General features: G+C 33.3%; 1 protein-coding gene across 4 annotated transcripts in view; it reads right to left on the bottom strand.

Moving 5' to 3' along the window:
- Positions 1–18,525, bottom strand: part of LOC129255024 (smoothelin-like) — a 28,157-nt gene that overhangs the window by 4,947 nt on the left and 4,685 nt on the right. Inside the window, exons 3-9 of one of the 4 annotated variants that reach the window (XM_064107067.1) lie at positions 17,984–18,235; positions 15,436–15,489; positions 9,838–9,927; positions 9,352–9,372; positions 5,000–5,099; positions 3,822–4,029; positions 2,216–2,367 (exon numbers count right to left, since the gene is read on the bottom strand). In XM_064107067.1, coding sequence (XP_063963137.1) covers positions 2,216–2,367; positions 3,822–4,029; positions 5,000–5,099; positions 9,352–9,372; positions 9,838–9,927; positions 15,436–15,489; positions 17,984–18,235 — 877 coding nt within the window. The remainder of the gene's footprint in view (positions 1–2,215; positions 2,368–3,821; positions 4,030–4,999; positions 5,100–9,351; positions 9,373–9,837; positions 9,928–15,435; positions 15,490–17,983; positions 18,236–18,525) is intronic. The other 3 variants (XM_064107073.1, XM_064107069.1, XM_064107079.1) reach the window with 3 other exon arrangements.

The following is an 18,525-nucleotide window of genomic DNA, read 5'->3' as shown; positions in this document are numbered from 1 at the left end:
GGTGACAAAGACCAGATCGGTAATTATAGACCCATATCAGTGCTTTCTATATTTTCTAAGATATTGGAAAAGATTATTTATAAAAGGGCCTATAATTTTCTTGAAAATAAGTATCTTTTTGAATCTCAATACGGATTTTGTAGTGACCACTCAACAGAACTAGCTCTTCTCGAATTAACAAATACTATAATTGACTCCTTTGAGCATGACTCATTCGCAATAGGGATATTTATTGACTTGTCTAAGGCATTTGACACAATTAATCATAATATACTTTTATCAAAACTAACTATGGTATTCGTGAAACTGCCCTCGACCTTTTTTCTAGTTACCTCTCAAACCGTAAACAATGCACTGTTCATAACTCCGTTCAGTCTGAATTTAGGACAATTCAATGTGGAGTACCACAAGGGTCATTACTTGGCCCACTTTTGTTAATTTTATTTATTAATGACATTTATCATTCGTCAAATCTCCTTTCCTTTATCATGTACACCGACGATACCAATATTGTTTATTCTGATAGAAATCTTTATCACTTGTGTGAAACTGTAAATACTGAACTAACAAATGTTTGTAAATGGTTTTGTGCAAACAAGCTTACCATGAACTATAAAAATGCAATTACATTATATTCCGTAACTCCACAAGGCGTATTGATCTTAATCATGTAGTGGTAAAACTTAACAACCAAATTATTCCCAGAGTTGAAAATACAAGGTTTCTTGGCATTATCGTTGATAGTAATTTAACATGGATACATCACATAAATTAAATTGAGAACAAAGTTGCAAAAAATATCGGAATAATACATCGCCCAAGTTTTTACTTGCCTAAAACTGTATTGCGTACATTATATTGCTCTTTAATCTTGCCATATTTTTATTACTGTAATTTGGTCTGGGCGAACACATACCAAACCCATCTTAAGAAATTATGTTCCCTTCAAAATAAATTGTGCGTATTATTTCTCCAGACGACAACATACCACTAGCAAATACTAAAAATTTGTTTCATTCCCTAAAATTGTTGAAATTAGACGACATCAATAAACTTCAACAATGTCATTTTCTCTACAGGTGTTTAAATCATAAAATTCCACATAAATTTCGTGATTTGTTTATGCATGTTTCCAACATACATTATTTTGATACCCGCTCAAATAATCAAATATTCATTCCCAAACATAAACAAATAATCTTTCAACACAACATTTGTTACACTGGCCCCAAAATATGGAACGAAATTCCGGATTACATAAAACAATCTCTATCGTCAACTAGCTTTAAGTATAAAATGAAAAAACTGCTTCTGTCATTTTATATATGAATACTTTCCACCTTACGTTTCCTTTTGACTTTAAGTTAACAAGAACCATGGACAATTGTTGTTGCGGCATTTACATTTTGCCCCCACTGATACATTTGTTGAGCATTCTATTTTATACAGTAATTCATGCCCGCCTCCCCGCTCACGTCTCCCTCTCTCAATCCCTTTCCTTCTCTTCTTTTCTCTGCCCTTTCCTTTGTATTGTATTTTTGTCTATAGGCGTATCCCGCCACATGCCTCGGCTTTTAGGGTATACGCCTTCTTCTTGAAACCAAACAAGTACATATTTATATTCCTCATAACAATTTGATTTTTGTATGATTTAATGTTTATGAAAATTGTTTTTAAATGGAAGAAAATTAATGTTTATTTGAATTGAATTGAAGTATTAAACACATAGGAGTAATGCAGAAAATTTGTTTACAAATTATGAATTTTCTTATAAAAGCCTCTTTATTTACTATCTATTGTCCGTGGTGGACTGCATTTGCATAATAAGTCAGAAAGAAGAGGATCAAGAGTATTTGAATTCCAGTTCATCGTGACTTGGCCGTGAACCAGAATAGCCTGGTGGTTAAGTCGCTGCCCGGCAAGCAGGAGATGACAGGTTAAAATCCCACTGGTTCCAATTTTTTCTGACTTATGATTTTCATTACAGATTGAGCATGCGATCTTAAACACATAGGAGTAATGCCGAAAATTTGTTTACAAATTACAATTTCTCCTATTAAAGCTTCTTTAGTTATCATAAAGTAATTTTTCTTCACCATGAAAGCATGGAGGAAGAGCATAAAAAGTGCAAACAAAGGTTTGATATTTTTTTGCTTCTCATAATCAAATCCAATGGAAATTATATATTTCAGTTGTCTATATTAATAAGACTTACTCTGCTGTATTGAAGGCCAAATCAAAGTTTTTTCTCCTCTGTTTAGGGTCGAGTATGTTAAAATCAAAGCTATCTGGATAGTAATGATGAATGACTGCACAGAATGCCAAGCCATCAGCCCATGATGAGGAAAAGTTGGTTACATTTACACCCTGCGTGTAAAAGAGAAAAAAATAAATTTGGATTAATCAAAACGATTCATAAATGATTGAATTTCCTTTAATAAAGAACTCATGAAGTGATAACAATAAGCCCTTTGTGTACCCATTAACTCCAAAGGGGTGATAAGCCCTTTGTGTACCCATTAACTCCAAAGGGGTGATAATGAGAATTAGTCTTTTTAGAAAGCTGATAACCTTAGACCAACCATATTGGAAATCATTTTGTAGATATTATTAAGCATTATAGACAATTTGTAAGAAGATGAAGGACAAAAGAAATTACAACAACTTAAAAAAAATAATTCATGAAGGTCTAATTACGAAGCGTCGTTTCGGTACAAAAGGAAAACCAATAAAATTCTGTGATATAGAAATTAAAAAAAATAATGATATATTGCATCTTTGCTAAAAAAATATATATAATTATAATATATTGGATGGCTCAGAATGGAATACCAAAAATATTCCTAGAGTTTGGGAAAGTATTCCACGAATAGAAGATGAGTGGAATATTGGCTCTAACAAGTGGAATATTTCTGGTATTTAATATATATAAATAACGTCATCTAATATAATTATTATCACCTATCCCACCCCCCCCCCCCCTAAGAAAAAGAGGGAGAAATTTGATTTAACAAGTCATATCACTTATCACATTATGGCATCATCACTTTAGGATCAATTTTGGTCATTGACATCTACATGTAGATCATTATGGCGTCATTGAGCATAATTGTGATCTATGCTGCGCATCACATTGCTTTAATTGTTGTACGCGTTGTATATTTCACGCATTCGCATCCTAAACTGTTCAATATGCTCTCATATTCAATAGCAATTTTTGTAGAGCCTTTTGGGATATTCATCTGATTTCAGTCCTTTTTAGGGATACGCTCTGATACTGCATGGGCAATTGATGCAGACCAAACCTCGCATTTTTAATACATCGCTAGAACACTCTATATAGATGATAATAAACTTTATTCCTATCATTGTGATAATAAACAAATCTTAAATTGAACTATCCTACAAGTTTCCAATTCAACCTTATTCATCATATTTTCTTAATTTAATTTTGGTATGACTGCTCATAACAATCAGTTCGGAAGACTGAAAAAAAAGGCCTTCAAATTAATTTTTTAATTTATGCAGTGTTTCTTAATAAAAAAAAAATTAACTCTCCTCTTTCTATTGCCCCTGTAGCTCAATGGGACATAGGAATATAATACATTACATCATGTATAATAATAATATTCTGTTCTTGCAAAGTGCACATCACAAAACAATCTAATGTCTTTTTGCACTTCAAAGAGACTTTGGACATTCAATTTTTTTCCAGCAGCCATATTTTCAAGAATTAATTCCTGACAGGTACCTGTTAAACGTCACATGAATCAAGTGTAGCATATTATAATTATTCAACATTATAATCAATTATAACTTACCGAGTATCCTCTTGTGACTCTCTGTGCCCATTCTAATAGTTTTTGTTTAATAGTGGTAGCATTCTGTACCCTCATACCACCACCACCACCTCCACCACCTGCCGGTTTTGCCCCTCCACCAGCACCACCAAACTTATTAAACAAAGCTGCTTTCCTATTCTTAGCATCCTCTGCTTGTTTCTTCTTTAGCTCATATGCTTCCTTTTTCCTGTAGAAGTCATACAAATGGACAAATTGATTGATAAAAATGCAGTTTGTATTACTGAATAACACCTATAAAGAACATTATACAATTTAGAAAAGCTGACCATTAAGAATCAAGCAAAAGTTCATCACCTTTCTAACATAGAATCAAATAAAGAACCAAACAGAATATTGATCATTCAAGGTACATGAACCTCCATTTTGTTTTCTTACAGCTGAATATAATTCTATAGTAGAAGTTCTATTAAACTGACATACATGTAACAAAATACTTATTTTATTCAAATAAATTTTCAAATTTTATTCAAATAATGGGAGAAAACATTTTCTATATGTACGTATGATGAGATATGTTTGTGTGTCATCTCGTTAATACTAAGTTGGGCAGTGTAGATTTGAGTGAGCTTTGACATACCCTTTAACCCCACTCATCCCATCTGTCCAAGTTTATCAAATAGACAGCTGTGACATATGACCATCAACAAATGTATTTACAAGGAAGACAAATAGTTCAAATTCTTATAGGAATTGTAATTAAACATTGATTAACAAACTGGAGAGCTTTAAAAGGTCAAGTCCATCCCGAATAAAAAAAAGACAAGAATATTGTTGAATTTCATCCAAATTGGATGTAAAATAAATGAAATAATGACATTTGAAATTTTTCTTTTTCTTCATTTTTTTTAATTTCAAATAATAAAATACAATTAGGAATCTCTTCATTGAATCAGAATAATTTGCATCAAAGGCAATACAAAATAATTAGTGAGTGGGTGACGTCATCAGGTCCCTCATTTTCATACCTGCTAGAATGTGCTGTTTTGTGAAATTAAACGAAACTTTGAAATGTCATACTCTCTTATTTAATAAATGTATCAATTTTCCTCCATTTACAAAAATATAAACTTATTGGGAAGGCCTAGCTGTTAAAGTGAAAATCTATTTCAGATTAAATTTGATAAATTAATACAAACCTCTGCATCTGTTGTTCCTTGAATTTAGCTTCATCTTGTTTTCTCTTTTCTTCTCTTTCCCTTTTCTTTACTTCCATTTCCTCCTCAAATTTGGTTTTAGCTGATAAAAAGTGAAAAGGATAGGACAAAAACAGAAAAAACATGGCATTAATATCACTGCTACAGAGAGAAAAAACATGCTTCAATAGACTTTCTTATTAAGCAACAGAGAACAAATGAAAAAGATTCTTTCAAAGAATAAAGTGTACATTAAATCAATATTACAAAAATGAGACAAATTGTTCAAAATGATATTCAAGAAAATATAGACATGGTAAAATCAGAGAGTGAAACTGCAACTGGTCCACACTTCATGTTCAATACCTAGGGTCTTATACTTAGAGAAAAAATATATAGATATGAGGGTAATCACAACTGAATCAAATAACATTTAGATGTATATAGTTTTGTATCATTGTTATCCTTGCTCAGTTCAACTAAAGATGCTGAAATCATTAAGCCTTTCACAAAATCATCATTACATTGTATAATAGTGCATCATTACATGTATGTGAACATCAATGATGAGTTGAACTAAGTATATCATATATTTTCAGAAGCATATAGGTCTACACAAGCACTATACCATCATTTTACTACAATTAGCAATGAAATGTCATGGTATAGAAATGCTAAAAAAGTGCTAAAATTATAAATGACAATATAGCAATATTAATATGATATATATTATATAATTATTATAACTTATGTCAAATAGTCAATTTCTACATCTATCAAGTACATAAAATCTCTTTATTCTATACCAATTAATTCCTCATTATCATAACTGATTGTATTAATTAAGTAACATCTTATGGTAAAATACAGAGTATGATAGATTATCTCCAGGAATAACCTTGTAGATCAAATATCAAGCGCATCTGATTAAATAAAAGAATTCTTTTTTTAATATTGTTGAATTTATTAATAACCTTCCTCTCTTTTCTCCCTCTGTCCTTCCCTTTCTCTTATTTTTTTCCCAGATTCCCTCCTCCCTCTTCTTTTCCTCCCATGTCTCCTCCCTTCCCTCCCCCCCCCCACCCTCATCCCTCTTTCTCCTTCTCTTCATGCTAATCTTCACTCCATTTTTCTGCAACTACCCCCTCCCACACACATATTTTTCTCTCTTTTATTTTCTCTCTCAATCTCTTTGCTTGTTTTATCCCATGGCTCCATAATATCTTCTGTCACATTATAAGCTTTATCCAAACAGGCAAGTTGCTACAGCAAATATATGGCAAGCTGAGTTGTCAAAGAGTTACTTCTCCTCAAGACAATTTGTGAAAACTTGTATCAACTCACTGCGGATCAGCATATATCAGAAAAACTCTACCCTACTCGCAATTGATTTCAGAGAGGTTACGAAAATTAAATTGATCAAAATACAAATCCGGAGTTAAGCAGAGCTGGACAAGCTATATACCAATCATTTGGATTTGGTATCAGAAGCAAGTTATATTTAGTTTATTAAGAAATGTATATTGCAAGTATTCTAATTCCTAACCACATTTTGCAGTAGCAACCCACCTAGTTGTGTACACATAGCATCAATGCATTATTGTTATTATATCATTATTGATGCATAACTCAAATATCAATGTAGCCTATAATCAAGGCAGAGGCCTTTACGATATTTTGCTGTTATGCGAAACTTCAGCAAAAATACTTTTGATGCAGAAGACTAAGTACTGTGTCTACAAAGCACCCACCCCTGATGTATTAACTATGGTCTTGTATTAGTTGCTGTTTACTTTTTATTAACATATGTCCAGAGGCAGTGCTTTTTAATGAAAAAAAGGCAGTTAATAAATAAAAAACAACAAATAATGCACAGACTTGTGCATCAGATGTATTACTGATATTTTGTGTAATAGCATCAAACTACAAAGACAAAAGCTGTAGCCACTGCCTTGATTAAAGGCTAATACCAATGCAGAACATCATGCTATTTCAAATGTTTATTTCTGTCAATTCTTTCATTTATATGCAACATTATTGTATCAGGCATCAAAATAATGTCAGAACAAGCAATCTTGCTCCTGGAAGCATTAATTATTATCTCTGGCATTGGTTCCTCCATGGCAATTACTTCTCCATAGCAACGCATCATTTTATAAGCTTACATTTCAAACAGTAGCTTGCACATTGCAGTTGTCTTTATTTTAAGCCATTCATTATGAAGGCAAAACTAAAATTTCATAATTATAAAAACTCTTGTTTAAGTATGATTTGTGTTTCAAGAAGGCTGAATATGAGGAAAATATCTGACTGCAGGACTAAGAGCAAAAATATCTGAGAGAATTCTTTAACTCTCAGGCAGAAGCAGTTCAATCTTGGGCCCAAATAATTGAAAAAAAAACCTTTAATTAGAGGGGCATTTTCTAAGGGATTCTATGAAATATCAAACCTTACGAGCCATTCTTTTATCAGGTATTTGGTAAATGTTATTAAGACACTATGACTATTTCACATTTTATTTCACTATTTCCTCAAGGTATAGCACTATTGAACACAAATCATATGTAAACTGATTTCATAATGCAAAGCAATGATAATTTTTACAATATGTCACAAAGTTAACTGCCCATATTAAAACAACATGAGATGCATCAATAACAAGGAGCCGGTTTTCAATTCATTCCCACTGGATTTGTTCAAATAGCTTTGAATCAAACAACAGGCAACAATTCATGTTTATAAACACTGTACCAAATATGCATTATGTGAACATTTGCCTTGTATTCAAATATAGTTATGAGAAACAATAACACTCTTTCATGCAATCTGATTCATGAATGAGCATGATAATAAATGTTAGAAAAGCCTGTTGGAAATCAACTCCTGAGCTACATACTTAGAATACCTTGAAAGAAAAACATGATAATAAAAATTAACCAACAAGAAATGAATCATTGCAACAGTGGTAATGATGAGACATTTTAAAGTGAAAATATGCAATGAATAAAGAAAATTGAAAGATGTTTATTGAGGAGAAAGAAAATGCCCTTTGACAATTTTTCATTTTGTTTTTCATATATTACGTAGTAGTGCTAGAGAATCACTTTCCAACACACTTTTCCGTGTTTGAAATGTAAAAACACCCCAAACATGAGAAAGAATGTCCAAGTATACTCAGTTTGTACATGATGCCAAGATTCATAAGTTCCAGAAACAAATAACGACCTTCATATAAATCAAAAATTATCTGGTTGTCAACACTAGGATCCATGCTTATTATTTAGATTCATCTAACTTGTTTGACAACCTAATGTGCTAAAAGCAGACTATGCCTATAGTTTTGATAATCCAGTTTATATCTTCATTCAGTGTACTGGATTGGAAGCTTTTAATCAGCCATTGATGCTCTCTAAAAAATATTTTGAGCTGATCTCAAACCTATGGAGCAGACTATATTAACATTAACCCACTGCTCAAAACCACCAATCAGTGCTGAAAAAAACTTCTTTAACCCATTTATAACTGATTAATTTTTAAGTTCCCACATTCTGTATCTTATAATGCAAATTAAAATTGTTTATAATTTAGTGAACAAAAGATTTTTTAGTTTCCTAGTGATATATCATTCTGAGACTATTTAAACCTTGCAAGCAGCTGCTCTATTTATTTTCTCAATTGTCATCTATACAAATGTAGCCATACCACTATTACACTTACTTTAACAATGAAACCGATTTTAAAATAAAAATTGTCATTGCTTTCATGTGAAATTGAATTTAGATTTTAAATTGATAAAAGGACCCAACTCAAAATTTCAATTTCCTATAAGCCACGTGTAATGAACAAGGCAGTACTTCTTTTTTAATTGATTCAGTTCTGAAAGAATTGTACCAGTACATGGACAAGTATATTGCTCCAAGACAGATGAAGTTTGAACATTAAATAAATTGTCTTACTCTGTAAAAAAAAAGCTGGACTAAAATTTGGCCTTTTTCCTTTATGATATTTGTTTATAAGTATCAGTGGAATATACAAATACTCAGATTTTTTCCCCCTCCATTTTGATAACAGGATCTCATTTTTGCCAATCTAAAAAAGGGGCAAATGAAGAAAAGAAAATCTTAACACACTTCTAGCTTTCTTTAAAAACATAGAACACTTGCAGAACTGACATAAATTATGATGAAAGAATATATCCGAAACTTTTCTTCAAAGTCTGACTTTATAAAAAATTGTCTAAGATTTTCTAAGTAATGACTTTTTGGTGATTTTGAGCAAATGGTTATATTTGACTAGATTATAACCATTTTTTCTACTAAAGAAACACACAAAGAGAAGGGATAAGGAGGTTTTACCTGATTCTGCGCTGAAAGATACTGAAAAAATGTAAATGAAGCTATGGATATGAGATATCAGATCACATGACATGGGTAGTGGTCACATGATAAGGGATTGATCACATGATTCAATTAATTCAACAAGTGAAGAATGAGCAGAGTAATGGATAACATTTTATATGATTTTGGTTTTAACTTTAACATAGCAAAATATGGGAGATGAATGGATTTCAAAAACTATTAAAGGTGTAAATATCACAAACAACAGAACAATACCTCAAAAAAGTGAAAATTTTGACATTTGTGGAATAGAATGGATATCATCTGAAATGATTGTGATATCGAAGAAAGCTTGAAAATGGGGCATTCTATTGGAATTCTTATGAAATGACTCTTTGATTCTTGCAAAATGATCTTCATGAGAATAATACTGATTCTTTCCAAATACATAAATAAATAAAGTCATCATTAATGCTCTACTCTTATCATAAGAAAATAACTTACGTTTTCCTTTTGGTTTATCTGTCGACGTCGTCGAGGACGACGAACTGGACACTGATTTGGACATTGTGACTGAACTGCTTCCACCAGGTCCTAGCGAAGAAAGAGATTTGAAGAAAGAAATCCAAAGATGAATGAGAAGGGGTGATAAATCCTTTATAAATCCACAGTATTTAAATCCTGTTGGTACTGTAGAAAGTATTGGGTTAGTTTAATATCACTATTGTGATACCAGAGGGTAAGATGAAGGCAGGGGGTAATTATCAAATTAGTCAATCGGCACTCTTCTCTCACTGGACACTGTCAGTCACGGTCAGTAAAGATGAAGCAAGATTCACGTAAGTAAGATAGCTATCAAATATGACTTTCAAACAAAGATGGTAGGATGGAGGGGCCTAAGGTGACGCAAACGACAGGCGGGCCTAACGACAACACATTCCTTGAACCAACTTTGGCTTGGATTGGATTGATGGTACAAAGACGATGGCATCCCTCATCATAACTCATTCCATCTTGAAAATATACAGGGAGGGTGGAATCCTGGAGTGAAGGGGTTAAGGGCAGGAGATGGTTTGGTTATTGATCGGTGGGAGTGAAGATGCGAGCCAGAAAGCTGATACCATACAGGGGTGTATGGATACCGGTGGAGGAGACCAGATAGGAAGAAAAGAGGGGGTGGTAAACAATGGTAGAAACCTGGTCTGAGGACAAACTAATTTTGGATCTACTACCAATGTCTGGATAAACACAAATCATGTATGATATAGGGAGCATATCATTCTTAGATCATCAATATATGATCAGAGATAATGATGACAAATTACTCGCTTATTGAATTTTCACCCTCCCTTCCCATCACCTGATCCTTATACCCTCTCAAATATTTCACATGTTACCCATCATGCATTAGTGTACAGTATGTGGGATGCAAGATTGGCCTTGGGAAGGTAAGGGAGAGATATAGAGAATAGAAAAGAGAGATGGAAAGAGTAGAGAGCAGTTTGGGACAGAGAGAAAGGAAGAGAGGAAGGGAAAGAAAGAGAGAGAAGAGAGAGAGGAGGGGGAAGAGAAAGGAGATGGACGGAGTAAGGGATGGAATACAAGGGAGGGAGGGAAGGGATAGGTGCAAATGGGTGTGAGATAGGGACCACATATAGGACAGAAACTGTATCCTCCAAAATTGATAATTTGGACAATGACAGATAATCTAAGATTATGTGAAGGAACTTAAGAGGAAAGGTGTTATTAATCATATACCATGTAAGATACAATAAGAAACAATTACGAGTGGAGTAATCAATGAAGTGGGATACGTGAGATAAATAAGAATGGGGGTGGGGTTGATATCAGTCATCAATACTATTCTCAGCTCATCATTAAACCAGCAGACACACAACCATGTTGATATCTAAACAGAGATTCAATTATACTGTCTGTATCTTCTAAATGTAATCCAATAAGACTTGCTCAATTGGAGTTCCATTTTTTCAACTGTCTATGGGTGTGTTTATGCTTCCATTGCGAGGACAGAATCAGCGTTTTCAAACGTCGATCCAAAACTCCGATCGTAAACGTGGTTCTGGGAGTGCTGTTTATGCTTAACTTTTCAGAGGCGAAATCACGATCTCCAGATGGCTTCGCATCGTAATTTTCGTTGAGCAGGAAAGCGAGGTCAAGTTGGGCGCGCCCTTTTTCGAATTTTTTTTTTTCCGAGTGTTGTTATGGGGAAGGTACGTCGACTGTTATATAAACATCGAACAATTTCCGATATTTTAGTCATTGCATGGAGCTTCTTGATATAGCCATATAATTTCCACCATGGTGAGGATAATAGTAAGAAAAAATAAAGAATATTAAGTATACAAAATAATAAAATATCTATTTGATTATGCTATTGGGGCATCTGGCGATGTATCCTCATTATAACTCATGTTCCTGGGTTTTTTTGGTGTAAATCCCTCAACATTCATCGTGATGACAAATTGGAAGAGTAATACTAGTAATAGTACTACACATGCAAAACAAGGGAAGATGAGAGGTAATTCCGTGGAGGTAACATGCGCCCATGTGGGGCAATGAGATTATTTGCCCGCGGATTTTCATCTCACCGGAAGCATGTACCAAATGACGTCATTTAAACACGTTTACGATCGTGGTTCTGTTTATACTTCCCCAGAAAGCCTGATTGTGGTCAAACGCACCTTTTTGTGAGTTTACGATCGGCGTTTTGAAACAGCGTTTAAATGAAAGTAAGCATGGACGCAACCGTTTTTTGGACTAATCACGTTTGGAAACGCTGATTCTGGCCTGAAAAGTGGAAGCATAAACACGGCCCAAGAGCTAGAACAATATAGGGTTCACATCTTAACCTTCCATAATTAAAATCATTTCACATCATTAGCTAATTAAATCATCATTACTTATTTGTAATCATATTACACTAATCCTTGATGCAATTCCTCCTTTATTTATAAATAATTAAATTTTGAATAAGTAAGTTCTGCTGAAAAATCCACAAAATATTAAATATTCTGTTAAATCTGTTGAATTGCAATCATATTATCAGAGTGAGGAGCCAAAATGAAGAAATGAGTAAGGTTTTGAAAGCTATTACATAAATAATTTAAATTCAAGATTGGAAAAACAATCTTTCACAAAAGTACACTTTCATGATAATACCAATAAGTTCACAATTGTACTTAGCAATATGTTATAATCAATTTTAAAAAATTGTAAACAAATGCAAAACAATCATGGTTATGAATTCCATATTCTGTACCACATTCTGTAAAAGAATAAGAAAATGCTGTCTTCAATATAGAAATACTTAACAAGTTATTCATTATCTGTAAGCTAGATCAACACTTTAAATCTTAAGCCTGAATATTTGAAAGGGTCGTTGGATCATATGGCAAGCCCTCCCTCGCTGGCCCATGAAATGCCAGGTGTCAAGCAATGGCGACATTGTGCTCTACTATACCATAAGCCAATGTAACTAGTGCTTTACTCAAATATCTCTATGTATAGACCCAATGAGTGATAGGTCTATTGCTATCTTGTGAAATGGTATGCTATCTTAAACCTTCATTGTTAGGAGCAGTTCAAGTTTGTATCTAGTAAAACCAAACATTACGCATGAAATCTAATGTGGACTTTCATTGTCTCCTCTAACTTATCTGATCATATATTATTTTTATCATATTACAATACAATAATTTGAAATCTAATTTTAAGATCAAGTGCAATAGAATCATCAAACCAAACCAAAAGTTATAACCATGATTGCATTAGAGTTTACTTGTATAAGAAAATAGTGTATTAAAGCTATAATAGGGTACAGTGTCTATAGTATCAGGAATGGTGTTGGTGTTATTCATTTGCCCTAAGCGCTCTGCACAATGGATTAGGTGCATTGGATTATTATCATTATTATTATGTATCGTTATTGTGATTCAGGTTCGAAATATTGAAGATCTTTGCATATTACTAAACTAAGTAATATAAACAAAGTGTAAAGTCAAAAAGGGGCCTAAGCTTTCGATCCTAGCAGAATCTTCGTCGGAGGCAAAATGACAAACATATAAAGTGGAACAACCATAATATAGACCACAAACGAGCTACAGCAACACTAGAAACAAGGAGACAAAAGGGGCATTAGTGAGTAGAGAAGACCAATCAGGTTAGTGAAGGGGATGAAAGAAAAGGAGTAGGCAGACACAAAGGGAAGTTAGTGTAAGTAAGGCCAAGAGGGATTAAGATAATGAGGCAGGCAACATCAAACAGGATCTGGAACAAAACAGTGATAGAGGGATGAATAACTAGAGAATTAGTGAGAGGTGGGTCAAACAGGTTACAAAGAAAGGCTTAATAAACTGGTGCATAAGAGTGGGGGGAAAAAAGAAGAAAAAGAATGGGGAACAACTGATAATGTGCAAAAGACATATAAGTATATATGATAAAGCATTAAACAAACTAAGAGAAGAAGGTAAGTGTAAATATGTATCTATAAGTGATATGTATATAAATATATCCAAAAAAGAGTATATAAATATATACACATATGGTGTAACTGATATGGTAATCCGCTAGGTGTGACGGGAAAAAACATAAGACTATATAGTAGGAAAGAAAAAAAAATCTGTATATGTGAAAAAGAGGAAGCAAATTGCCTAAAAAGGTAAAAGCAAATATAGAAGAGAGGGGGTGTATTATGAAGAAACCATAGTATACATGTAAATAAGCAAATGTGGTAAATCTAAAAGAGGTGAGTGGAGAAAAATAAATATATATATATATATATAATAATTATTATATCGCCTGAATAAGGAAGGAAAAATTGGAGCTGAGCTTGTATGAGATATGGGAGGAAAGTAGAGTAAGAAACTATAATGTAACTATTCAAAAGAGCTGAGGGGAAAAATTATATGTATATATAAATTGAAAGTGGATAGGAAAGAAAAATCAGTCGTTCCCCTCTTGGATGTTCAGGCCATGAGGTTGGGTGGTGCGACTTCGCACCACCCAACCTCATGGCCTGAACATCCAAGAGGGGAACGACTGATTTTTCTTTCCTATCCACTTTCAATTTATATATACATATAATTTTTCCCCTCAGCTCTTTTGAATAGTTACATTATAGTTTCTTACTCTACTTTCCTCCCATATCTCATACAAGCTCAGCTCCAATTTTTCCTTCCTTATTCAGGCGATATAATAATTATTATATATATATATATATATTTATTTTTCTCCACTCACCTCTTTTAGATTTACCACATTTGCTTATTTACATGTATACTATGGTTTCTTCATAATACACCCCCTCTCTTCTATATTTGCTTTTACCTTTTTAGGCAATTTGCTTCCTCTTTTTCACATATACAGATTTTTTTTTCTTTCCTACTATATAGTCTTATGTTTTTTCCCGTCACACCTAGCGGATTACCATATCAGTTACACCATATGTGTATATATTTATATACTCTTTTTTGGATATATTTATATACATATCACTTATAGATACATATTTACACTTACCTTCTTCTCTTAGTTTGTTTAATGCTTTATCATATATACTTATATGTCTTTTGCACATTATCAGTTGTTCCCCATTCTTTTTCTTCTTTTTTCCCCCCACTCTTATGCACCAGTTTATTAAGCCTTTCTTTGTAACCTGTTTGACCCACCTCTCACTAATTCTCTAGTTATTCATCCCTCTATCACTGTTTTGTTCCAGATCCTGTTTGATGTTGCCTGCCTCATTATCTTAATCCCTCTTGGCCTTACTTACACTAACTTCCCTTTGTGTCTGCCTACTCCTTTTCTTTCATCCCCTTCACTAACCTGATTGGTCTTCTCTACTCACTAATGCCCCTTTTGTCTCCTTGTTTCTAGTGTTGCTGTAGCTCGTTTGTGGTCTATATTATGGTTGTTCCACTTTATATGTTTGTCATTTTGCCTCCGACGAAGATTCTGCTAGGATCGAAAGCTTAGGCCCCTTTTTGACTTTACAATTTACTCCATTGGCTCTCTTTTATTAGATAAGCAGTTTTCAGCAGCTTCTTTTTGCCATTAATATAAACAAAGTTTGATGTTACTTACCAACTGAAATGGACTTGGATTCCTGTTGTAATGTCTGTGATTTAAAGCCTTCATCTGAATAATAAATGAAAAAATAGTGCATTAGCATCAATAGAATAAATATATGTTCAATGAAAATGTTGATAATGGCAAACCTGATGGTGGATATGATGATGTCGTTATTGTTTATTATTCATCTTGTATTGATTGTAATCATAGTGTTGATTGTATGGTGATTTTATTATTAACATTGTTTTATAATACTGATGTCGAAGATGATTATGAGGATGATGTTGATGGTGATGGTGGTGATGATGAAGTTGATATTGAAGATGATGATGATGGAGATGATAATGTTGCTGATGGTGACAATGACAGTGATGACAACCATGATGATAATGATGGCAACAGAATCAATGATGGTGACTTTGTTGACAGTGGCAATGATGAAGTTCCTATATGACAATAAAAATCGATGATGAAATCAATTTGAGGTAACAAAAGAATTGCTGCTTGTTTATCATCATTATTATTCTAGGGAGGAGGAAAATAGTAATGGAAGTGTTTTAAGTAACTACTGGTAAGTATTTTTGTGGTTGATGATGATGGTGGTGATGGTGGTGGTGATGATGATGATGATGATGATGAAGGTGATAACAGTATTGCTATAACTGTTGTTCATGTTTTGATGATATTAGTATTGTTGTTATTATTGTTATGGTGTTCTGGATGATCATGAATATCATATTGAAAGCAATGATGATGATGATGAAGAAAATGATGATGATAATGGTGATGATGATGATGATGATAACGATGAAGATGATAATGATGATGATGATGAAAATGATGAAAATGATGATGATGATGGATGATGATGGTGATGATAATGATGATGATAATGATGATGATGGTGATAGTGATGATGGTGATAGTGATGATGGTGATGATGATGATCGTGACCAACAATGATGATGATAAGGATAATGTAAGAGATATGATTACTGTGGTTATGTAATATATGAACAAATATGGTGGTCACAGTGATGGTGGTGATGAAGGAAGTGGAGGAGGTGGAGGAGGAGAAGGGGGAGAAGTAGAAGGAGGAGGAGAAGGAGGAGGAGGAGGAGGAGGAGGAGGAGGAGAAGGAGAAGGAGGAGGAGGAGAAGGAGGAGGAGAAGGAGGAGGAGAAGGAGAAGGAGGAGGAGAAGGTGGAGGAGGAGAAGAAGGAGGAGGAGGAGGAGGAGGAGAAGGAGAAGGAGAAGGAGAAGGAGGAGAAGGAGGAGGAGGAGGAGAAGGAGGAGGAGAAGGAGGAGGAGAATGTGGAGAAGGTGGAGGAGAAGGAAGAGTAGGAGGAGGAAGAGAGGGAAAAGGAGGAAGAGGAGGGGATAACAACAAATAATATGGGGGGGCAGAACAACAAGAAGGGAAACCAAGAAGCTAATGAAATAGAAAGACTATCTAATGAAAATGGGAAAATGTTTCAAAACAAAGTAAGGATAAAAGAAACGTTTACACAACGAAAATAGAAAAACAACCACAAATATGAACAACACAACACATAAAAAATAAATTAGATAATAAAAAACAGAAAAAGCAAAAGATGTGTGAAATGTAACTTTGTTATTTGAGAAATGCCACTGTCTTCAAAATAAATGAAAATTTTACAAAACAAAATCATAAATACTTTGAACAAATAAGTTGGCACAATGAAAATGTATGAACAAAAATCAAAGCAAAATTCACAAACTTGAGAACAAAATCCAGTAAATTAATAGTCATAAACCAGTAAATCATTAGTCATTAAATGAAAAAAAAAGAATATTCACACATAATGTACATAAATATTGGGACCTAAACAATTGACTAAACTTTTCCAAATGCTCATAATCAGTCAAAGAATAAGCATTGCATGTCTTTGCTTAAAAATTTTCCAATATAGACCTTTAGAAATATGAATTTTATCAGAAATTCCTATCAAATGTCTAACGAACATAAATGCTGAAGGAGAAGAAACAAAAAACTTTTATATCCCTTATCAGGAAAACACAATCTTTACTAGTTTATTATTAAGAGCTTGATGAAAAACTGACAGGAAATTGATTTAAAAAATTTTGTATTAAAAGCCACAATTGCTGTTTGCATGGAGATCTGAAAGGCATGTCACATATGACAAGATTAATTGAAATTTATTAGGAGAGAACATAGAACAAAATAAGCAATTCTTAAGGTTAAATCATTGGAGTTCAAGAAAAAGATCAGAAATAAAAGAAATTAATGAAAAATTAGTGACAAACAAATTCAAATTAAAAAACACTAAGATGAGTTTACAACATTTGTATAATAATGTACATTCTTTGATTATGAAAAAATCCAATACATTATGAATGCAAGCAAATGAACAAAATTATGCATTTAGTTTTGGAAAGGATGCAACTTATCAATTTTTTAGATCCTTTATATTTTGAAATAAATTTTGTTATTTTTTTAGTTTTAACAAGTCAGGCATGATGACCCATTCCAAACAGCAACCAAAGTAAAGAAGAGATGTGTAGAATACACATATCACCTTCTGTTTTGCTCATAATGGTCATCTGAACGCTCTTGGAACTTCCTGAATCTCTCATAGTAGTCTCCACAACTGTTTTTGTCTTACCATCATCTTTTGTTTCCGTCACCGTCTTGGTTCTATTATCGACTGGTGTTTTTTGGACGTTCAGTCCCACAGCCCTCATTCTCTGCTGGGCAGACTCTACCTCTAACTTGTGCATCTTTTCTTCAAAAGCCCTCTCCTGCTCTTGCGCCTTTTGCTCTCTCTCGTCTGGACAAAGATAATAAAGTCACCAATGTAATGTTTGATGTCAGTTTCAAGTATAAAAGTTATCATCATTAAAAATATAAATAATCCATACATCTTTTTAAAATGATGTTCTTAAATGAAAGCATTCATATAAAAATTCAACTTCAATACTCTGCATATTCTAAGTATTTCTGGTATTTTCTTGATTGTGCACAGATCTCATCAAGTAAACACTGCTATAAAAAATAAATCGCAATTAAATAACAAGATTTCCAAATATTTAAAAAAAAATCTGTCTACCTGTATAGTCC

This window comes from Lytechinus pictus, chromosome 2 (genome assembly GCF_037042905.1).
Source record: "Lytechinus pictus isolate F3 Inbred chromosome 2, Lp3.0, whole genome shotgun sequence".
NCBI classification, from domain to species: Eukaryota; Metazoa; Echinodermata; class Echinoidea; order Temnopleuroida; family Toxopneustidae; genus Lytechinus; species Lytechinus pictus.
The sequence above is the reverse complement of the archived record's forward strand: the minus strand, read 5'-3'. Positions and strand labels throughout refer to the sequence as shown.